This window comes from Citrus clementina, unplaced genomic scaffold (assembly GCF_000493195.1).
Source record: "Citrus clementina cultivar Clemenules unplaced genomic scaffold, Citrus_clementina_v1.0 scaffold_2, whole genome shotgun sequence".
Classification (NCBI taxonomy): domain Eukaryota; kingdom Viridiplantae; phylum Streptophyta; class Magnoliopsida; order Sapindales; family Rutaceae; genus Citrus; species Citrus x clementina.
Genome location: NW_006262688.1, coordinates 14,224,804 through 14,248,817, shown reverse-complemented (window position 1 = coordinate 14,248,817; position 24,014 = coordinate 14,224,804). Strand labels below are relative to the sequence as shown.

Here is a 24,014-nt window from a genome sequence, read left to right as displayed (position 1 = left end):
TATGTGAAATGCTTATGATGCATGCAATGATATAGTGAGGTAAGAATGGGCAAGTTACCAAGAGTGGAAAGTTGGAAATCTGGTTCAAGTTTTTCATAAAACAGCCAAGAGCTCATTAATTGCTTTAAAGCTTTGAAGTAAGGAGGAATTTGGGGCTAGACAAAAAGAAATGGAAAAGCTGATGAAGCAGCTAAAAGAGATTAACCAAAATTATAAGCATTATGAAGGTGGGGAGGAGATAAGAATAATATAACAAAAGCTCAACAATTTACTCATTGTTGAGAAGATGTATTGAAAGCATCGATCAAGAGCCGATTGGATTAGGAAAGGGGACAAACCTTAAAGCCATCTTTGAATGCTATGCTTCAGCATCAGGATAAGTTTTCAACTATGACAAGTCCTTCATATTCTTTAGCGACAAGATTTTATAAAAATAAATAGCTGTCATAAAAGATATTTTCCAGCTCAAAGGGGTATCTAGACATGAGAAGTATCTTGGTCTTCCTTCTATGGTGAGGAGGAAAAAAATAGACTTCTTTCATGAAGTGAAGCTTAGAGTAGTAAGCAAAATTTTGAAGTAACAGCATAGGTTTTTCTCTAGCGAAGGCAAGAAGGTGCTCATAAAGACAGTGGCACAAGCTATAACTTATGCCATGAGTGTGTTTAGGATTCCCTCGGGTTTGTGTGATGATATTCAGAGGGCAATAGCCAAATTTTGGTGGGGCTTCAAAGAAGACAGAAGAGGTATCCATTGGGCAAGATAAGAGAAGTTGAGCTTTGCAAAAAGCATAGAGGGCTTAGGTTTCAGATATCTCACTAGCTTTAATCAAGCCTTGGTTGCTAAGCAAGGATGAAGATTGTTGCAGTATCCAAACTCACTAGTAGCCAAAGTTATGCAAGCAAGATATTACAAGCAATTTGAGTTTCTCCATGCCAAGGCTGGCTGCAACCCTTCTTTCATATGGAGAAGCATATTATGGGGCAGACATATTCTACAGAAAATAAGAATTATGTGGAGAATTGGAAATGAAGATAGAGTACATATTTTTAAAGACAATTGGATTCCTAGGCCAATGACTTTTAAACCAATCTTCCCATCAAGTTTACATGAAGATGCTAGAGTGGCTGAAATAATTAGCTTAGAGAATCAATGGAAGGAAGGCTTGATCCGTTAACATTTCAGGGAAGAGGGTGCAGAAGCAATTATTAAAATTCCATTGCCAAGGGAAGCTAAAGATGATGAAGTGTTGTGGCATTTTGACAAAAAAGGGCAATATTCGGTTAAAAATAGTTATCAAATTGCCTTTCAATTAAAGTATCATGTTCAATTAAAGTATCCTAACACTCTAAGTTACTCAGGTAATGTTTTGAAATGTTGGAAGGATTTATGGACCCTAAAGTTGTTGGAGAAAATTAAAATTTTTCTGTGGAGAGCTGTTAGAAATCTTCTCCCCACTGCAGAGAACCTGTGGATAAAAAAGATCTTGCCATCCTCAATCTGCCGAATACGCATTAAGGATATGGAAACCATAGCTCACTCATTGTTACATTGCAAAAATGCCCAGAAGATTTGGAGACAAGCCTATTTCACAATAGAGCTTCATGGCGGCATAAGTCAGGATATTTTGAATATGATGCAGGATTTGTATAAGAAGCTGTCCAAATCTCAGATAGAGCTATTAATAGCTTATTGGTGCGCTGCCTGGAATGCAAGAAACAAGAAGATCTTTGAAGGCAAAAAGGTGAAATCTTTGGTGTTTGCTGCCAAAGCAGAAGCTGGTGTAGGAGCCTTTAAGAGAGTGAGAGAGGATGGAGACACTGCCCTTAAGTCAAAGTCTGAGCAAGTTAAAAAATAGTGAGAACCTCCTCCCAATGGAACTTATAAGATAAATGTTGATGCAACCATTCATGAAGAATCACAAACAGCTAGATTGGGAGCTGTGGTCAGAGGATTAATGGAAAAATAGTAATGGCAGCTGTCAAAATTGTGCCTTTCAGAGGAGAAGCAAGATACTTGGAAGCCAAAGTAGTGAAATTGGGTGTTCAGATTGCAGCAAAAGCAAAGATGCACTCGATAATTGTAGAATCAGATTGTTTGGAAGTGACTAATCTAGTCAACAACAAACAAGCCATAATTTCAGAGATCCAAAGCAAATGTAAGTAGTTAAATTTTGTAAGGATTGAGCACATTCCTAAAACATGTAACTTAGAGGCTTATCATTTGGCAAAGTTTGCCATAGATTTTAAGGAGACGGTTATATGAGAAAATGAAATCTCGCAGGCCATTATGGATGTATTCACAAAGTTGAAGCAATGAAAGTGTTACTTTCCCTTTAAAAAAAAAAAGAATCAGAGAAATTAAGTTTTTTATTTTGATTTTTGTTTTTATGATTTTATTTTTTTAAAATCCAATCGGATTGTCAGATCGAATCAGGTTTAATCCGATTCGAATATTGTTCAATCATATTAACAAAAAACAATCCGACTAGATTTGACTCACAATCTGCATTCAATCCGAACCCAAAATATTCGGATCAGATCAGACATGGTCGGTTTGTTTTCCTAGCCCTATATTTACAGTGCAGCCCAAAAATTAATGAGATCAACTCAAAAGTTTAGTTTTCCGAATATGTTTGATTTTAGGAAATAAAAGGAAATGAAAGGAGAGGAAAAGACAAAAGGAGAAATAAATAAAGAAAGAAGAGATGACTTCACATATATCAAACCAAACAACAAAATTGAGAATGAGCTTCATTCTCTCTCCTCTTCTCTCATTTCCATTCCTCTCCTTTCTTCCTACTTTTTTCAACAAAACATATAGTTAACAATATTTTAGAGAAATCAATCTTTATTTCATGTTTTTATAACCCTCAAGATTATTGATAGTAACAACTCAGGGAAAGATTCTAAAGGATTCTAGCAAACAAGTTTTCTGCAACTCGTGGAATTGTTCAAGTACCGAAAGTGACAATAACTATCTTTTTTTAAATAAAAAAAATCTATGTCAAATTGCACTATGATCTTACATTCTAGTATATGTAAGATTCTATTTGAAAATTAAATATGTAAGATTCTATTCGAAAATTAAAACAAAAAATTTTAAAAAATTCTATCACTTCATTTTTTTACTCCTTAATAAATTGGGAATATACATGGATAGTTTGAAGAAGTAGTTTGACTTGTGTTAATATTTTATAAATGTGGACTCTTGATAGCATACAATAATACACACACATACACACACACACACAAAGTGGAAATTATTTTGACTTTATGAGACAAATACTTTTGCAAGTAAAATTTGGATATATGTAGATGAAACAAATAAGAGTTTGTGTCTTTAGAGCCTCCTTATAAATGAAAATAAACCAAATAAAGAACGAGCTCTTTTTATCTTCAATCAAAACAAAATAGAGAAATTCCGCAATTCTATAGGTTGAATAAAACTTTGATTGAGTTTCTTATATAATTATCAAAATTTATAGAGTTCTTGGATAATCTACGAGGGAACTTAAAAATTCTAAGAAGGACAAAAATAGGGAATTTATCCTTCAACCACCTCAAGAATATCAATAATGTAAGTAACCACCATGAGTTTTATATCAAATAGCTAATTTTATGTTAACTTCATTAGTAGCCATTAAATAATTTAAAATAGATTACTGTTTTACTGCTAGAGTCTTCTAAGATATTGTTTTACTTCCTTAAATAAATCTAAGGTTAAAATAATCTTTTATCTTAGATTATTTAATTGTAGTTAATGGAGTTAACATAAAAATGGCTGGTTGGTATAAAACTGAAACTTGAGGTGATTTTAAGATATTATCAAAAACTTGTAGTACCTATTTGTACTCTCTATATTCTTAAGGTGTTTGAGAGATAGTTTTCCATAAAAATATCATTCTTTCTAGATAATTAAACAAATAAAATATACATTTACAAATAAAATTTTTATCCCAGAGCAATAAATTTATAGCTATCAAACACACAAATTAAGAGAAACTCGCTCTCAACATGAGTTGCATGGTTAATATGGTATATTTGATGTATTCTAAAATTTCTCTAACATAAGAGTTATGTTTATCTTCAACTGGTTCAAGATTTGGTGGAGGAAAATTTATTACAAGTCTCATGCATAAGCCTGACTCAGACTCTTAATTTGTAATCTCACCGCCATATATATATCCATAAAATCCTGTATACACTAGGAATTAGGGCACCGCGAATGCTTCAGCATCAAGGTATCTAATAATGTTGTCGGTGCTCCAAATTCTTGAGTTTAATTAAACTCATTCATGACCACTTGAATTATACCTAAAGAGAGAAAGAAAAAAAATATAAACTCCGATTTAAGTTTAAGTTTTGGTCATTTTGTATCTTTTGGATGAATATTACACATCTGAAATTAAGTTTTACGTTAACTGAAAAGAAAGAAAAATATATCTAATAACGTAAGTCTACAAAGTCAATAAAAGGGAGACGTATCAGCTAGCGGCCTGCAGCATTTGATATGCATAATGTTGAAATTAATTGAGAACAAAATCGAAGAAATATGAAACCAATAATTTGATTGGTTGTAACAAATATTGGTGGTTTGAAAAATCCGCTGCCTGCCACTGTAAGCAAAGGTAGTAATCGTTGCCAAAATAATTCAACTTTAATTTCACCAATTGTACAACAACAATTGCGACATTTTTAAAATTTTGTGATTATCTTCGAGGGTCCTTCTTAATTCTAACCCACAAATTCTTATACAATTTTTAAACCATTGAATCATATTGGTTCAATTATAATACTTAGCGAACAATTTATTTCGCATAAAAAAATTTATAGTTCTTGTTTGCGGCTGATTTTGGGTTAATGAATCAAAACCACAAAACCAACCCAAGAGTAATAAATTTATATTTTTGTCGGGGAGCGGGGTACCTCGCTTGTTCGGCACGTGCGAGCTGTTTAGGCTTTTTGTGGAGTGAAGGAGGATTGAGATGACGATGGTTATGGAGGGAATCTGACTTTAGATGCGGAGAACTGGTGAAACTCGCCTTAAACCTGCGAAACAACCAAAAAGTGGTCAGAGGTGGAGCTGGGGGTGGCCGGCGACCACACTCTGACGCTCAAGTCAGAGCTGGGTTATCTCAGGTTTGAGAGCTTGCAAGCTCTCGGTAATAGAGGTTTTGAGGTTAAAGAAACCATAGTTTTTTTCTGGTGAGTTGTTCACTTCCTTGATAAAATTCAAACCTGAGTATTTATATGGTGTACTCCGGTCGCCGTGCCACCTGGCGCTATTTTAGTGGCATTCCCTGCTGTCATGTCAGGAATATTCTTATTTTCATGCGTATGGCAGCTTAGACGTTTCAAAAATATCAGTGGAGAGCAAGTTTGTGGCGTATTCACGTGCTGGGCGTAGTGGAGTGGTCCCGCGTACCTCTGTAATTCTGTTGTAATTTTGCAGGCGTAGCAGGAAAGGCTGTTCACAGCACTGTTCACATAGACGGACCGATGACGTGGCATTGACTGATGATGTGGCATTGACTGATGAGGTGTCATGATCCTGTTGGACTAAAATTCTTATGTACTGTTGATGGTGACGTGGCAGCATATCAGTGGACGAAAAATCTCGCGTAGGGTGCATGCATCACACAGGATTATTTTCAATCAAACCGCGTTACTGTTCATCCGGGTCAAACCGTGTTACTGTTCATCCGCGTGGTCAAACCGTGGACTGTTGACTGATGACGTGACGCAATCCTGAGCGTCCAAACTGTTTTTAATCCGATGGCCATAATTTACTCCATGTATCTATAAAAAGAGGGCCTCCCCCCCTAATTTGATATCTCTGAATCCATTTTTGGGATCCATTTTCTGTAATTCCTTCTCCATCTTATATTTTCTTCGTATTTTAATAAATTCCCATTTTGCCCCTAATTCAATTATGAGTGGCTAATTTTCTTTCAAGCTTGAGTTGAAGGTGAAGTATCAACATGTGTCATAGGCTTTATTTGGTAAATTTATTTTCTCTTCCCCTCTAGTTTTTGTGGATGTTTTGACTTCTCATCGACAAATAATACTAATCTTGTCTAGTACCGCCTTGGTTTCACCGGCCCTCTAGTACAAGGTTATTATTATTTGGCACGATAAGCCCTTAGCACCATATTGATTAGAGCGTGGTTCATGAGGTGTGGATTCCCCCCCTATGATTTAATTGGCATTAATACGGATTATTTAGCCCATGATGCATGTTGATACGGATCCAGATACCCAAGTACGTCATTTCAATAGAATTCTCTTCAATTTATTCTCGCCATTTCAATACCAATTTTAGAATTTATTCTCACCATTTTAATTTAAGTTTTAGCATATTCCAAATCATTTCCACCATAAATCCAATCACCCATTTACAAAATTAATTGTACACAATTAAAATCCACCTCCTCGTGGGATTGACACTCGTCACCATTAATCTATACTACAATAGATTCGTACGCTTGTGAGTACATTAAAATTTGCACAACACTTTGCATCGACACGTGGCGCTTCATTTTCAATACTCTATTTATCCCCAAACAGTTCTCGATAAAGAATTTAAATTGTGGGTATGAATAAGATCACCATAAGAGTTTAGGTATTTAGCATCCAACTTTTTAACGACGAAATTTCTTTTGTCGCCTTATGTATGTTTTAGTGACATAAAATAATTTCGTCACCCAAATATATAAGAAAAAATTAATACCTATTTCAAGTTTTTAGCAGTGAATTTTTAGGGACGAATTTCTTTTTCATCACTAAATATGTATTTTTAACGATGAAATTTTAATTTCGTTGCTGAAAATATTTGTTTAAGTCAAAATTTTAGACCTTTTGCAATGAAATTTAGATTTCATCACTACACATGTACTTTCGGCAATGAAATCTAAATTTCGTCGTTAAATATATACTTTTAATGATGAAATATAAATTTTATCATTGAAAATATTCATTTACATATAAAAATAATGCCAAAATTTTAAAATTTTTGCGACAAAATTTCTTCACTAAATGTGTACTTTTAGCGATGAAATCTAAATTTCGTTACTAAAAATATTATTAAAAATTTTAAAATAATGCCAAAATTTTAGACCTTTTGTGATGAAAATTATACTTTGTCGCTAGATGTGTATTTTGGCGATGAAATTTCAATTCTTCGCTATAAATATTCATTTAAATATTTAAAATAATGTCAAAATTTGAGACATTTTGCGATGAAATTTAACTTTCGTCCCTAAATGAGTATTTTTAGCGATTTAAAGATTTAAAGTGGTTAATTTTCCACCAAAATGTGTACTTTTCACAACGAAAATTAAATTTTGTCGCTAAATCTGCACTTTTAGCAACAACATTTGTATTTCATGGCTAAAAAATGTGAAAATTTAAAAAATTTTGGCAGATGATTTTCCACCAACATTTAAGATCTTTAGCGATAAAACTAAATTTCGCAACTAAATGTGTACTTTTGACAATGAAATTTAGATTTCATCGCTAAATGTACATTTCTAAAAAAAATGTGAAAATTTAATAAATTTTGGCTGATTATTTTCTGCCAAAATTAAGTTTTAGTAATGAATTTTAAATTTCGCTGCTAAAAACTCTAGTACCCTATTTATATATCATTTATTTCATTCTTTTTTTTTTGCTCATTCTCTTATTCTCTTATTCCCTTACTTTTATTTTTTAATTCTCTCATCTCTAAATATATAATTCTCATTTTCTAATTTAATCTCTACTTCTTTTGTCTTTTATTTTTAACATGGTGTAATTTTTTTTTAATTTACCTTATTTATTACAACTTATATTAATATTTTGTCTTAGAAAGCATTTGGTCTTAACTAATTTCTTTTGTGTTTATTTAAATTGAATATTGAAGATAAATTATATCAAGATGAAGAAAATCAAGAAATTTATATTCATTTTTTTAAAGCCCAAGGTTAGAGATTAGGCGGGACCCCTACCTATAATATAAATCAGTAATGAAGCAAATAGATTAGATTTTCATTTATAATCAAGAAATTTATATTGATTTGTAACAATTTTCTTTATTGGAACAATAGTAATAACAATTAAGTAGTAGAAAAACAATACATTTTAACAACAAAAATTATTATTCGTCGCTAAAAGTACTCATTTAGCGATGAAACATTATTCATCGGTAAAAGAACTTTTAAGTTTTTTTAACGGCAAAATAAAATTTGTCGCTTAAAAATACTTTTAGCTACGAAAATTATTTCGTCACTAAACATACGCATTTAGCAATCAAGTTTGAAAATTTGATACTAAAGACCTAAGGCAATGCTCATATAGCGACGAAAGGGCAATGGAAATTTTTTCGTCGCTATAGCATTTAGCAATTAAACTATTCGTTGCTAAAGTTTGTTTTTGTTGTAGTGGATACCGTGTATATATATACACCACATCTTGGACGTCACCAAATAGTCAGATAGTCGATAAAATCTCATTATCTAATAGTGCTTTAGTTAGTAAAGAACGATACTCTTGTAAACCTTATACCGTGTTCCCAATGATATATGAATAACTTTCTATAAATCATTTTGAGTTCAAAATATTTACCCAGAAAAAGCCAAATAAAGAAACAAATCAGAAGAAGATCATGTACAGCTAATTAAACGTATTTTTTTCAACAATACTTTTCCTTAAAAATCATATTTCTATTTTCTGAATATCTAATTGCCCTTTTAAGAACTTTTCCAAAATAAAAAAAAATGATCGTTAATTAATATCTGATAAAGGTTTTAAAAAATAATTTTTAATTATGTTCTCGACCGGCCATTGTAAACAAAAGAATTCTACATTCATATTATCCAGTAAAAAATTTTGCTAATTTTGTTATTAATGATTGCATTGGAAGAATATTTATTTTCCCTTGTAACATTCCAAATAAATTTGGAAAAGTCATTATCAAACAGGATCGAGCATTATCAAAGGTGAAAGAAAAAATTAAAATTGAATCTATAATTGATAAATGTTTCGTTAATATATATGTGTTATATACATTACACAGTGATTTGTTTTTGAAATCCGGTTGTTAAAAATTTAATCCTTCCAAATGAAGAGTGATTTCAATAAATGCTATATGGGTTTAAGTTTGTCAACTGGATCAAGGAAATGAAAATTTTCCAGGCTCTTTAAGGAAAATATTGTGACCACGTCTTGAAAATATATTTTTATTTGCCGTAAATTTTTGTAAATAAATAATTTAGAAAATTACTAATTTAGAAACGTATATATCTGGCTCAAGCTGGCAAATGGTAATATATAATTATTCATTAACCTAAAAAATAATAATTTATTAACATAAAGCAAAGATTACCTAATAAATAACAAGGTGATGTTATCTTCTTCTTTTGGCCATGACAATTCCAAGTTGTTTTCAACTTGTAGTATTGTCATGTTGTTTTCAACTTGTAGTCAATAACAATTATTGATTTATTGTAAGTAACTTAACCCCTATTCAATGTCCACGTAAACATAAAGATGGCCAATGGGCCAGGGCGGCAATGGAAGGCCTGTGTGTGCTCATGTTCGTGTCGTGCCGTGCTCAGCCCACTATGTATTTCATGCTGTTTCAATTTTTTTTTTTTTTTTTTGCTTAGGTCTAACCTGGCACACATGCTGTGCTCACTCGTGCCATGTCGTGCCTAAGACAAAAAGCCTGATAAATTTTTTTTTTAAGAGCACATGTCAAGTTGTCGGTGCACTTTTTCCAATTCTATGTACTTTTGTGAGTCCATGTGCCTCTATTCAAATTTAATGTAATCGAAAATTTAAAACTCAAGTCCATACTCAATAATAATAAACGAATAATAATAAGATAATGTAATATTTATTACTAAATTTGACCTTATGGTATTAGAATTCTTTTTTAATACTTAACAACAACAATAATAATAAATTTTTGTTAAGAGATAACTTAATTGTTATCTTAGACTTATATAAAGTCATAGATCATAGTTCACAACAATATTAATATATATTTATAAAATCATGATATTTATAAAAATTGTATTTAAATCATGATATCAATTATTTATTTAACAAATTATAAACATAAATCAATTATAGTTTTTTTAAACTAAGAATTAAATGAATTTAAAAGATTCAATTTCAAATTATTTGTAAAATCATAAAATTTTAAATTTATTTTCATTAAAAAGTCAAACGTATTTATTGCGGGTTTTTTCACGTTATGTGTTTTAACCCATCACTAATCATGTCATGCTCTTAAATCCCCCGTGCCTAAAATTCTAAGCCTAGCCTAGCCCGCGTGAGTGCTGTGTCGTGCCGCGTGCCTCACCAAAATATGCTCGCGTTGTGCCGCGTCGTGTGTATAGACATGTGCCATGCTATGAGCCGTCTGGCCTATTGGCCATCTTTACACACAAACACAAAAAATAAAAAGCCAATATTGAAATTATTAAAATGCCCTTTAAAGTAGAAATATGACAAGGGTAAACACAGCAATTTCAACAGGGATCACGATCTATTTGATAAAAATGAACAACTCAGATCTTTATTTATGAAAACTTAAGAACCTAGATGTTATTAACCAATGTGAGTAATGTGATGGTAAGTCAGTTTCTCCCACTCTACTCTGCTGCAAACCTTCCATCTTTTTTTTTTTCACCCAAACTTTCTTTCTAGCCGTTGCTAATCAAACTATTTGTAGGATTTCTTGTGGTGCAGTAGTTTCCTGATACTCTTTCCTTCATGCATTAGAGTTCTGTGAAACTTGGGAAGTTTTCTTACCCTACTATGCTTTCCTTTTTGACTGAGCTTTTTTTTTTTTTTAAGTATCAAAATTAAAAAAAGGGGGTAGATTTGGTATTATATTTTCATGTGGTATGTTTTTATACAAATAGTGGAGTAGAAAAAATCTTCACCCATATGGGTAATGTTTTTATAATCAATTTACCAGTAGTTTTCTCTTTTATTTAAACTTTCTTTAAAGATAGAAGAAACAAAAATCTTACAAATTTAATAAACTTCTGTGGTTTTATATTTAAGTTACTATTTCAGCATAATAAAATCAAATCAGATGATGAGATAGTTTCATGGAATTTTCGAGGCGACAGCTCACAAAGTCAATAAAGGGAGATTAGATTAATTTTGTTTTTATCATTTACTGGATACATGAGATTGTGATACCGTAATAAATTCGAATTTCTGTTGATTTTTTTATCATCAAACAAGAGGGTAAGACGATATCTTCGGACTATCAAAGTCAAACCATAATATACACGAACTCTTATTACAAATTATTTGGATAATTAATATTATTTTGTGTTATGTATATATATATATATAAAGAATTTGTCCTAGAAAGAAAGTCCAGCAATATTACAATTGGTATTGAAAATTTACAAAGTCCCCGATCGGGCGGTAGTTTCAAAGAACTTACCGAAGTCAACACTCAACTTAAAAAACGTCACATGTCCGGCTCCTCAGCCCACGGCACAAGTCTATAAATACAGGCCCCCAGTTCGTGAGTTCCTTCATTCACCTGCGTTAACTGCATTCGCTTCGTCTCCCCTTTCGCTTAGCTTTCTTCTCTGCAAATTTTAACTCTTTTTTCTTTCTTGAAGTACAAATATTAAATAAAAAAAAGAAAGGAGAGAGAAAGAAAAAAGTCATGGGGACTCAAGGGCCAGCAACAACTGATCAGAATTACAACCATGCCACCGTCAGTATCTCTCTCTCTCTCTCTTGTCTTTTTACTTTTATAGATTTTGATTCTGTTTGGCATCACTTTTCCAAAACTTTTGGAGCTCTGTCTTCCTTAATTTTTTCTTTTAAAGAAAAAAATTTTCCGGGCGTGTTTTAAATTTCCGTCATGATTCATGAACTGGGTTCTTTCCGTTCATTAGCCGCATGATCTTAAAACTTGTTAATTAAATTATTGTGCACGTAAAATTTGCTCTCTTGTTCCTGTTGTCTCTTTTAATTTTTTTTTTGGTTTTATATTGCCATTATTCCTGTTTTAAAAAATAAAAGTAAATTATATATATATTTAATTACTTCACAAGATCGAATTGAGCCCTTTTCATATTACCTTTGTATGATCAATTTAAAAAAAAATAAAAAAGTTAACCTTCTGGTTACGGCACCAATTTTTCAACACTGTTCTAGCCGACCTTCAATCGTTTTGATAGGCCAGCCTTAAATCCTGTTGACGGGAGAAAAAAAGAGGCCTTTGTCTTTTGTGTAGCTTTGAATCTGAGACCAATAAACCAATTGGCTGATTTTTAATTTTTAAAAAAATTTTAAAACTGACGGATTTATTTATATATATTTAATTTTGTTTTTTACGTTTCCATTTATTAATATTTAAATCTGAAGATTACGTTTGTGCCACTCAAAATGGGTTCCCATTTGCTTTTATTTATGTATATGAAGTCTAGGGCATACCATCTTGCATGTGACATATAAGTCTCGCAATTTCTATATTTTGACTCATAACGCTTATCTCTAATTTGCAAGCAACTTTAAAAATTATTCTCCGATCAAATATATATATATTTTTTAAAATTGTTCTTTGATCATTTGCTTTTATTTTTTAAATTAATTGGCTATGAATAGATATAGTAAGAGTTGTTTTATATGTATGTATAGAAATATTATAATCATGAATTTCTTATCATATTAAAGAAAAAATTTATCCAAAATCTGTGTTTTTTTTTTGTTTTTTTTATCTTTTAATCTATTCCGAACTTTAATATGGTTATATTTTCTTACCATATTAAAGTGAGGGATAAGTTAAAAGATAAAAAAAAAAAATTATCTTAAAATCTTTATTTTTTGTCTTTTTTGTCTTCTAACTTATCCCAAACTTTAATATGGTCAGGATTTCCTAATTGGACACTATATGTGTGTTTAAAAAATAAAAAATAAAATTAATCAGATTAGCTATAAGTAATGGACACATCGAAATTCTGGTTAAATTTGATTCTAAATAGATAATCTATATTCACTTACTTTGTATGAATCTAGATTATGAAGAAATATCATGACTTTCCCTGTAAGTTCTAATAAAGGCATGTTCTATTATTAAATTTTAAATTATAAAGTGCAAAATAGCTGAATTGGTAATGCGTTTTTCTTTCTAAGCTAATAAAAAACATTTTGTTATGACGACGATATAAATTGCAGAGTGAAGAACAAGCAGCAAAGCAGAAAGCAATTGATGACTGGCTTCCAATTACTTCCTCAAGGAATGCAAAATGGTGGTACTCAGCTTTTCACAATGTTACGGCCATGGTTGGAGCTGGTGTCCTCAGTCTCCCTTATGCCATGGCTCAACTTGGATGGTGTGTTTATGTTTAACTCATACAGCTGAAGCAACTATATTTATTTATCAGTTCTTTTGAATTAACATAACTTTGCTTATTCTTTCATCTCAGGGGTCCTGGTGTTGCCATTCTGATATTGTCGTGGATCATCACTCTGTACACCTTGTGGCAAATGGTTGAGATGCACGAGATGGTGCCGGGAAAACGGTTTGACAGATACCATGAACTGGGGCAGCATGCTTTTGGTGAAAAACTTGGTCTCTATATCGTGGTGCCACAACAGCTTATTGTTGAAGTCGGTGTGTGCATTGTCTATATGGTTACGGGAGGCAAATCACTGCATAAGGTCCATGAACTTTTATGCAAAGAACCATGCAAAGAAATAAAACTTAGTTACTTCATCATGATCTTTGCCTCTGTTCACTTTGTACTCTCCCATCTCCCCAACTTCAATTCCATTGCCGGTGTCTCTTTGGCAGCTGCAGTTATGTCCTTGAGGTACAATTGCTCTCTCTTGGATTTTACTTGCCATTGCACATGTTAACTATGGAGTTTGAGTTTCTAACAGAAATTTTGATTTTTACGTTCATATATATACAGTTACTCTACAATTGCTTGGTCAGCTTCAGTCCGCAAGGGTGTTCAGCCAGATGTGGCGTATGGATACAAAGCTAAGACTGCAGCAGGGACAGTCTTTAACTTCTTTAGTGCCTTGGGTGATGTGGCTTTTGCATATGCCGGGCACAATGTTGTCTTGGAGATCCAAGCAACAATCCCATCTACACCCGAGAAGCCATCCAAGGGGCCTATGTGGAGAGGAGTTGTTGTTGCCTATATAGTCGTTGCATTGTGCTACTTCCCTGTTGCACTCATTGGATATTGGATGTTTGGCAATAAAGTTGAAGATAACATCCTCCTTTCCTTGGAAAAACCAACATGGCTTATTGTAATGGCTAACTTCTTTGTTGTTGTTCATGTTATTGGAAGCTATCAGGTATGAATCGAACTTTCTGAAGGTTTCTTGTATTTGCGTTAATAAAGTACCTCAGATTGACTATTATTGTCAGTTTACTTATCAGTTCTCATTTATTTGCATTAATACAGATCTATGCAATGCCTGTGTTTGACATGATTGAAACTTTATTGGTGAAGAAATTGAATTTCAGTCCCACCAGATTGCTTCGCTTTGTTGTACGCAATCTTTATGTTGGTAAGCACTCCCCTCTACACTGTCATGTTATATTAAAACAAGATTTTGATATTTCTACATGAGATCTGTTATGAATTAATTTAATGTAACATTTATTCATTGCAGCATCCACAATGTTCATTGGCATTACCTTTCCTTTCTTTGGAGGTTTACTTGGTTTTTTTGGAGGATTTGCTTTTGCCCCAACAACATATTTTGTAAGCCAGATTCTCCCTCTGCAGAGTTCAAAAACTTTTTCCTTTCTCTCTTTTTTTTTTTTTGGCACCGTTCAACAACTGATATATTATACCAAGTCTCCGTATCTAACGTTTTGTTTTAATTAATTTTCAGCTGCCATGCATCATTTGGCTAGCCATCTACAAGCCAAGGAAGTACAGCTTATCTTGGTGCATTAACTGGGTAAGTCTCAAGTGATTATCTTCATAACCTCTAGTGTTACTTCGTTTAATTCTAGTATATAAGTTCAGTTGATCTCACATGACTTCATTGGTTTTCAGATCTGCATTGTACTTGGCTTATGTTTGATGATCTTATCACCTATCGGAGGACTGAGACAAATCATTCTTCAAGCCAAGGACTACAAGTTCTACTCTTAGGTAATCTACCCGCAATACTAGAGAAAGTGGGTGATCGTGAGGCATGAATTGATAATGATGAAAGCAAACATGCAGATGATGTGGGCAAGACTAACATCCGGATAGGATTCTAGAAAGTATATCCGGACTCAGATATGTTGTCTATGGAGTACTGGCTTGCTGCTTGCCTGTGGAAGTTTGGGATTCTTGCCACAGAACTAAGGAAAATGGAATTTCCTAGAGGCCTTTACTTTTAATTATTTCTTTTTCCTTTTTTCTTTCTTTTTTTGAACTACACAAAATAAAAAGAGAGTTTGTGCTTGCATATACGAGAGGGTGTATTCTTAATGATTTTATTGGTTAAAGAAAGTGCTGAATTTCTGTTCTTCCTATCTTTGAATGTTCATTGTGACTGTTTCACTTTCCCCTACTCGACATGCATTTCGGGTGCCAATCTGCTGTATATACATCTTTATCTCATTTCTTCTGTTGGTATAAAATAAACATTTGAAGGACACTGTCAGGAAAAAAAGTAAACCAAGTTGACGGCGAGGAAGCAAAATGTTGTGTGTCCAGGGAAAATCAAATAACTAAAGACATCATGTAAAATCCGGGGAACGATGAACAAAATTTTTATTGCTCACCAATAAGTAGATGTGGAGACTGCGTTAGCATCTTCGCTTGCCTGCTGTGGCAAAATCCTGTAGGACTAGGATACCGCTTCCTAGAGACATACTAGAAACGGAAATAAATTATCTATACTCTTAGTTTCCTTGTAAATTAATAGTAAAATCAAGTGAGAAAAGAAACGATAAAAGCTTTGATACCTCACAATCTGATGCCGCGACTATGATGACACCAGTCAGCAGTGCTCCTTCATGTTGGCAGCACGGTTATAGTCGGAAGATGCTATTTTAACCCGTAAGTGCAAGAAAATATGAAATACAACGAATGACCAATTCAATCACCATATCACTTTATATCATCAGCATACTCTTCTGTAAACTCATTACCAGTCAAGTGTTGTTTCATCACTCATCAGATAGATGGGCAGTCTGGAAATATATAGAGAAATCAAGAGGAGGTGTGCAACTAACTAATGAAACTTACACACAATTTTAACTGTTGCAAAAGGCCGGCCACAGTATTCAACCAATAACTATGTCTGTAGCTAAATGTGGGACTAAATTATTTCACTGTTTCAATGCCTGCATTTGGCGTATTTGAGGGTAATTACAAATTAAAGAATGTATTCAGCCTCAATCAAGTTCAACCTGAATGCCGTTGGCATAGTGCTGACAAACAGAACTTACAAGTGGGAATTATTATATGGATTTTGTCAATTATATGTTTTTGTCTTGAGCATGAGAAACGGAGATCTCATTGACAAGCTTCGATGTTTCCTAGTTTATATTGCTTGCATATACAATCATCTTCAACTTTGTCATAGGCTTCAGTTCGCCCCTGTCTAGAAATTTTCAGAGGACAGAATCATGGGTGATCAAGTTCAAACTGGTGGGCAAGAAGAGCATGTCTCCCACGATGTAAGTCCCTCTTTCTCCCCTCTAATACTCCCAAGACCACGCTTGATTACCCTTTTGGACAAAACATTGAAACACTCAACGTTTGTTCCAAAATTATAAGGCTCGTGATGTTATGCTGGTTGGTGATTGTCTTTAAGCTAATTTCTGAGAAATTGTTAGTCATTAACTTGACTGACGTGTGATATTAATTAGCATTTTCAGGTAGATGAGAAACTGAAGAAGCAGAAGGCGATTGATGATTGGCTTCCTATCACTTCTTCGAGGAACGCAAAATGGTGGTACTCAGCTTTCCACAATGTTACTGCCATGGTTGGAGCCGGTGTCCTCAGTCTTCCATATGCCATGTCAAACCTTGGATGGTACGTTCAGCGCAAAAGGATCAGACCTCAGCTCTTAAATATCGTACTTGTGAGAGAAAAAAAAAATTGAAAATAAAATTATCCGTCAGCCTAACAGAATTTGCGATCATCATCAATAACTAATTCCGCCAGTAAATCTTATTTGCTAATGCAACAGTTCCTGCATACGTTAGTTTTACAGGGTCCAAAGTCCAAACACAATTACACAAAAAGTATTAGGATTTTTATTTACCGATTTTTTGAACGAAGTTTTCTGTATTAAATTCCAGGGGCCCTGGTGTAGTGATTCTGATTTTATCGTGGACAATCACTTTTTACACTCTATGGCAAATGGTAGAGATGCATGAAATGGTTCCTGGAAAACGGTTTGATCGATATCATGAGCTGGGTCAGCATGCCTTCGGTGAAAAGCTTGGCCTTTATATAGTAGTGCCTCAACAGCTCATCTGTGAAGTTGGTGTGGACATTGTCTATATGGTTACTGGTGGAAAATCTCTACAGAAGGTTCATGATTTAGTCTGCAACGGCCGCAAGCCAATTAAAACAACCTACTTCATCATGATATTCGCGTCTGTTCACTTCGTTCTCGCTCACCTCCCTAACTTTAACTCCATCTCTGGTGTTTCTTTGGCTGCAGCAGTCATGTCTCTAAGGTGTGCTGTTTATATGCTACTTTCACAAGCCAGTAGGATGTTAATTAAGCCGGTATTAACAGCAGTATTTAAGTTTTAACAGCTTTAAATTTTGAATTTCGAATGATATCATGGTTATCATGCAGTTATTCTACCATAGCTTGGTCAGCTTCTGTCCACAAGGGAAAGCAGCCAAACGTGGAATACGGCTACAAAGCCACAACGACATCAGGGACAGTCTTTGACTTCTTTACTGCCTTAGGAGACGTAGCTTTTGCCTATGCGGGCCACAACGTAGTCCTGGAGATTCAAGCAACAATTCCTTCTACACCAGAGAAGCCATCCAAGGGACCAATGTGGAGGGGAGTTGTCATTGCCTATATAGTTGTGGCACTTTGCTACTTCCCAGTTGCACTTGTTGGTTATTATGTGTTTGGCAATATTGTTGAAGACAACATCCTCATTTCACTAGACAAACCGACATGGCTTATTGTGGCTGCAAACATGTTTGTTGTCGTTCATGTTATCGGCAGCTATCAGGTTAGGTTTGTTTGAGTCTTTGTTTTCTGCTCCCTGATGACCGTAAGGTTTTATTGAATTCAGTGAACTTTTTCTGTCTGCAGCTGTATGCCATGCCAGTTTTTGACATGATAGAAACTGTGATGGTAACCAAATTGCATTTCAAACCCAGCGGATTGCTTCGCTTCATCACCCGCAATTTATATGTTGGTACGTAAATCCCTCTCTTCACCATGTTCTTGTGTTAATTATCTCACATAGTGGTTGTGTTTTCTTAAGAAACGATCTCTTTCTTTCAGCTTTCACCATGTTTGTAGCTATAACCTTTCCTTTCTTTGGTGGTCTTCTTGGATTCTTTGGAGGATTTGCTTTTGCCCCAACAACATATTTTGTAAGTCAAAATTCCTTGCCCTCCCCCAGATGAAATCAATACACTGTTCTTAAAAAATTGTGGTTCTGTAGAATTACTATCATGGCAAATACTGATATCTCTCTTCAACACTTTTCAGCTACCTTGCATCATGTGGCTTGCCATCTACAAACCCAAGAAGTTCAGCTTATCTTGGTGTACAAACTGGGTATGTTTCACTTTGAATATTAATGAACTATCAAATGATCTCACTCAATGTATCCTCGTGTGCTTTAAAGATATTACACTAACCTAGTTTTGCCTCTTAATTTTCAGATCTGCATCATACTCGGTCTCCTGTTGATGATTCTATCACCTATTGGAGGCTTAAGGAATATCATCAAAAGTGCAAAGCACTACAAGTTCTACTCTTAATGTGATTGTCCTTTCGCCTGTGTTTTATGCATGGTCCAAGCATGCATGTGTTGAACTAGTGTGTATGTTTACATTTGTGAAATAAGACGATTAATTAATTGTTCCTGTTAGCGCTGCATGCTGCAAGAGACTGATGCCGATTATAATTCCAGCAGAAATTATGTATACAACAATAGGATGTCTCTCAAATCTTTGATTAAATTGCTCATCTGTGGAGCAGGAAGCTGAAAAAATGGAACATCTTCTGAAGACTATTATGTGATTCTGAAGACTTATCTCCTGTTGATGATACATTCTATCACCTATTGGAGGCTTAAGGACTATCATCAGAAATGCAAAGCACTACAAGTTCTACTCTTAATGTGATTGTCCTTTCTCCTCTGTGCTTTATGCATGGTCCAAGCATGCATGTGTTGAACTAGTGTGTATGTTTACATTTGTGAAATAAGACGATTAATTAATTGCTCCTGTTAGCGCTGCATGCTGCAAGGGACCGATGCCGATTATAATTCCAGCAGAAATTATGTATACAACAATAGGATGTCTCTCAAATCTTTGATTAAATTGCTCATCTGTGGAGCAGGAAGCTGAAAAAATGGAGGAACATCTTCTGAAGACTATTATGTATGTCCATTTAACTGCATGATCGTATTACAAACTTCTTTCAAGCTTTTCAATGTCTGTGCCCCATATCATACTACCTTTATCCAAGCGTCAAAAATGGCACTCAGCCAAAAATCCCTTGATTGTAGGCTAAGATGCATGTGGCATATGTTATCTCTGTTTTTTTGTGAACTGCCTAACTATTGTTACACTAATGTATTGTGTTCGTTGATTCAATTTCCAGTTGTAAACCGGGTTCCTAATGTTTAGGAGACTGTTCCAGTATCGAGTATTATTGGCAAAGAACATTGCATGAAAACCATTCCCTATTCCTACAGAATAATGAAAGAGAATACTAAACTATCGGAACCATTAATCAATCTCAAAACTGATCAAAGTGGGACTTCATTCAGAATCAATAAGAGAAGGAGAACCTGTCATATAGTAGACCACCCCCAAAAAAAGAAAAATTGATCATATAAAGTTTCTTTTACAGCCGAGCTAATCTTTCACAAATCGACCAAGTCTTCAACTATGTAGTTCTAATATGCAGAGGGATATGCTAAAGCTGATGCACCATTACAGAACAAAAATAATTTTATGAGCCAGTTAATGGTGTTATTAACCTTCACCAGGCCAACTATTCCCACCACGTAATCAATTCCCCCAAATGTGTGGAAATCTAATATTCACCTACATTTTTTCAGCTAAGAGTATGTTAGCACAAGAATCTGAAAATGTCAGTCAGCCTGCCACTCTGGGCAGCTGGGTGCTGGTATTGGAGACTCACTCACAAGCTATGAAAGAAGAACAAACAGACCCAACTGTGCTACCAAATTTGTAGAACTAGAAAATTCTGGGCCAGTTCTGCCAGTTCACAAATTATACCAATAGGGCTTAGCCTCTTCTAAGCAGCTAGAAAATAGACTACATAAGTTGTATTATATAAAATACCATCAATTGAGCCACATTTGTTTACTCCCTTTGCATGATTCCATAGTTGGCCAATCGAAGATCTGACGGAATATATAATTGGCATGAACGCCCAACTCAAATCAAATCAAGCACACTACAATGGCTGAAGGATGATCAACTAAGGGAGGCACCAACGCAGATAGTACCTAAGGCCTGACTGGCTACAAGTAACGGTAAGACAAAGAACCAAAACTCTTTAAGAGTCAGTTTCCTTGATTGAAATAATAAAAAGAAGAAACAAAATTTCCCACGAATTACAATCGTGCATGCACCAGTAACTACAATACAAAAAGAAAACAAATAAAAACAAAAACACCCATCGGACAGAGATACTACTAAATTGGCAAATTATATCAAAATAGAAACCAAATTGACAAATCATGAGTAGAAAAATACATATATGTATATTTATGTAACTTTCTTATAAAAAAGACCTCTCCTTTCTCTAAATAACTGAATCCACAAATTAGAAACCCACAAAATGCTAACAGAGATAGCCGAGGCCACCACAATCAACCAGGAAATCCAAACCCATTTGGGAATCACAGGATCAGCGGCCCCACTCATATAAAACACGCACATCTCATACACAAACATGGGCCCCAGAACGCCCCTAACAACGCTGTAAAACGCATAAAAGGGCGGCGAGAGTATGTGATAAACTTTACCGGCGAACTCGGAGTCGTGGCTCCTGGCGCAGGCGAGGGTCCAGGCGTTCTGGCAGGCGCTGGTGACTTCGGCGAGGATGAGGAGGGAGAGCAAGGCGTAGGCGCCGTGGGAGACGAGGCACCTGCAGGTGAGGAAGACGAAGAGGGTGGCGAGGTGGTGGGCGATGAAGAGGACGTCGCCGGGGAAGAAGACGAGGTAGTGGAGGAGATCGGTAGCGAAGTAGGCGATGCTAAAGTCGAGGACGAGGTTCTCGAGAGGGGTGTTGGGCGAGGAGAAGCCGCGGGATTTGTTGGAGAGCAGAGCGTAGGTGGCCAAGACGACCGCGGGGGTCCCGTGGAAGATGGAGATCAGGCAGCTGGACGCTTCGGGTCGGATCTTGGGGCTCCAGCTTCGGAATACGACGAAGTAAGCGACGAGGTAGATTGTGAAGAACATTAACAAGAACAAAATAAAGAACTGGGGTTCCATTGTGACTGTAACTGTCAACCGTCGAGTTATGATTATTATTATTAGGGTTTCGCTTTTAAAGAGCCAGTCCAGAGAGTTGGTGGGTGACCAGTGGGTGAAAGTGGAAGGAAAGATTGAATGTAGAACTGACAAGAATCGTAGTTCCCGAGGAGTCGAGAGCTCGGAAGAGAGAGCTCTCTCTCTTCCTCTCTCTCTCTCTCTCTCTCTCTATCTCTACGATTGATTGACCTTAAGCAAAAGAACACGCTCATTATTTTCATTATTATTCAGCTTTTTCTTTTACTTTTTTGTGTCACAAATTTATTAATGCTTTAAAAAAATTAAATTATTTTCTCATGTAGTCTCACACCCACACCACATGTATATGTAGATATTTAACTTATTTTTTCTTTTTTTCTTATAATCTAATTAGATTTGAACATTTTTCATGTAATGGTGATTGAGATGATCTAGATACATCTTTACACTACATAAAATATATCTATATCTATTAATAAATACTGTGCACATAATAGATTTCAAGTATCATATTATATTAATTACAATCATTTACAACATAAGAGCAAAAGAAAAAAGAAAATTCAATGATAAATTTGGATATAGAAAGTGGACAATAATTTTGGTTGATTTATCCACCTTTATATAAAATCAAACAAGAGGAAGGTTGGATTTTTGTGAGCAGAACTACCTTTTTCATTTGATCTGATTTTCTTTCTGATATAACAAGAAATGTTAATTATTGAGTCAGCTTCACTTAGTCTGATAATGGATCTCCAACCTTAGTTGAAATGAGAGCCAAGGAATTGGTCAATGTAATATAATATGATCCGCAGAGAAAGCATCAACTTAGTAGCAAAAATTTGGTGAATTTATTTTGACTTTAATTTACATTGTTGCATATTTTAAAAACAAAATCACAGAGTTGCAACTTGCATCTCTCCCTCTAATTGATTCATAATGTAACAAATCTACAGCGTCAGCCATAAAATCATTTCAATTTAGACTGTGCTAAGGTAGGGGAAGCTCATATCACAATAGCTTTTTGACATTAGTGGGACTTGACGAAAGCAAGAGACTGTTATAAAGACAATACAATCAAAGTTCTTAATCACCAGTGCTAGATTTTTCATCTAATTAACAACCAGGACCTGGATGAAAGACCGACTTATCAAGCCTAATAATTCATGAAGCCTAATCCTGAGCCAATTCTTGTGGAAGCTGTAGGGTCATTTCGTCGGTACCATGGAATGATCAGCCACAGCCAATTATTAAAATTGTATGTTTCCGAGCACTACATTGATATAGATACTGCTAAAGACATTGGCGGGACCTTGGGAAAATTCATTAGTGCCCCTTGTTTTTTTTTTTTTTTTCTAATTCTCATATATAATAACTAGTTTTTATTTCATTTTCATATATGTCTCCAATTTATTCTTTGATTAGGATCCTCTCTTAATCTGAACTCTTTGATTTTTTTAAAATATTGTGCCATCTATCTTTTAATAATATTATATGTTTAAGATTTAATTATATTTTTTTAATTTATTAATTACGAATCACATGAATCAAATTTGCTCGATAGAAGATGAGGTCATTGAGAAAATCCCGATCCTCCAATCCTTTTATTTTTCTTAAATTAGAGTTAGAGACTTAATTTATAAAATGATTAAACTATATATGTATTTAATAAATTGAAATAGTTGGGAGACTAAAAGGTACAGAATAACTTATAGTTACAATTAAGAATATTTTCATAATTTAATGATTTATTTCCTTTGTAATTATACTTTCCACACGAAAAGTTTTTTTATAGTTATAATGTTAGAACCAAATTAATATATTATTATGAGGAAGTTATAACTTTATAGAGGTTTAGCGACAAAAATCATTGTTTTCACTTGGTTAATCTTAGTGCAAGTGTTATAAAGATAAAGTATGCAATTAATAATTAATTAATAGATAAATTAGAAATATTTTGACTTCAACAAGAAGGTATCCATTATGCCAAGTAATTTACGTACCTGCAAGTTCAGAGATAGAGTAACAACGCAAACCACTGTCCTAAATAATTTTAGAAAAAAAAAACTTTATTCCATCTTAAACCTTTAATATAACATAGCATATATTTTGTTTTAGTAAAGATAGCGCTACAAACTCTTGTACATAACGTAATTCAACTTCTTAGATTAAATAATTGTTGGCCTACATAATTTATTTTTATTATTTTGTATTTTAATCTAACTAACGAATTTAAGCCACAATATTTTATACAAGAACTTGTAAATCTATCATCACTTTATAATTTATGTAATATACAAATAATTATTACAATACAAAGG

At 34.1% G+C, this 24,014-nt stretch overlaps 3 protein-coding genes across 3 annotated transcripts; 2 read left to right on the top strand and 1 right to left on the bottom strand.

Moving 5' to 3' along the window:
• The first annotated feature begins 11,536 nt into the window (after positions 1–11,536).
• On the top strand, positions 11,537–15,514 carry LOC18053579 (lysine histidine transporter 1). The gene is made up of 8 exons (XM_006447090.2): positions 11,537–11,731; positions 13,198–13,355; positions 13,449–13,835; positions 13,938–14,331; positions 14,442–14,547; positions 14,653–14,744; positions 14,878–14,946; positions 15,045–15,514. Exons 1-8 carry the CDS (start codon positions 11,681–11,683, stop codon positions 15,141–15,143), a joined length of 1,356 nt encoding a protein of 451 aa, XP_006447153.1. The 5' UTR covers positions 11,537–11,680; the 3' UTR covers positions 15,144–15,514.
• A 1,059-nt stretch (positions 15,515–16,573) lies between these two features.
• Positions 16,574–19,021, top strand: LOC18053577 (lysine histidine transporter 1). Its single transcript, XM_024191621.1, has 8 exons — positions 16,574–16,666; positions 16,859–17,025; positions 17,295–17,678; positions 17,804–18,197; positions 18,281–18,386; positions 18,476–18,567; positions 18,686–18,754; positions 18,862–19,021. The coding sequence occupies exons 1-8, from the start codon at positions 16,616–16,618 to the stop codon at positions 18,958–18,960; spliced, it is 1,362 nt and encodes a 453-aa protein (XP_024047389.1). The 5' UTR covers positions 16,574–16,615; the 3' UTR covers positions 18,961–19,021.
• A 1,922-nt stretch (positions 19,022–20,943) lies between these two features.
• LOC18052250 (TLC domain-containing protein At5g14285) lies at positions 20,944–21,978 on the bottom strand. Its single transcript, XM_006447087.2, has one exon. The coding sequence runs from the start codon at positions 21,673–21,675 to the stop codon at positions 20,947–20,949; it is 729 nt and encodes a 242-aa protein (XP_006447150.1). The 5' UTR covers positions 21,676–21,978; the 3' UTR covers positions 20,944–20,946.
• Positions 21,979–24,014: the final 2,036 nt, after the last annotated feature.

Bases quoted from the DNA above. Each gene is read 5' to 3' on its own strand.
- LOC18053577 (XM_024191621.1), top strand. From the start codon at position 16,616: ATGGGTGATCAAGTTCAAACTGGTGGGCAAGAAGAGCATGTCTCCCAC. The intron at 17,679-17,803 runs GTGTGCTGTTTA...GTTATCATGCAG, and splicing joins GCAGCAGTCATGTCTCTAAG to TTATTCTACCATAGCTTGGT. The intron at 18,387-18,475 runs GTACGTAAATCC...TCTTTCTTTCAG, and splicing joins CACCCGCAATTTATATGTTG to CTTTCACCATGTTTGTAGCT.
- LOC18053579 (XM_006447090.2), top strand. From the start codon at position 11,681: ATGGGGACTCAAGGGCCAGCAACAACTGATCAGAATTACAACCATGCC. The intron at 11,732-13,197 runs GTCAGTATCTCT...TATAAATTGCAG, and splicing joins AGAATTACAACCATGCCACC to AGTGAAGAACAAGCAGCAAA. The intron at 14,332-14,441 runs GTATGAATCGAA...GCATTAATACAG, and splicing joins ATGTTATTGGAAGCTATCAG to ATCTATGCAATGCCTGTGTT.
- LOC18052250 (XM_006447087.2), bottom strand. From the start codon at position 21,675: ATGGAACCCCAGTTCTTTATTTTGTTCTTGTTAATGTTCTTCACAATC.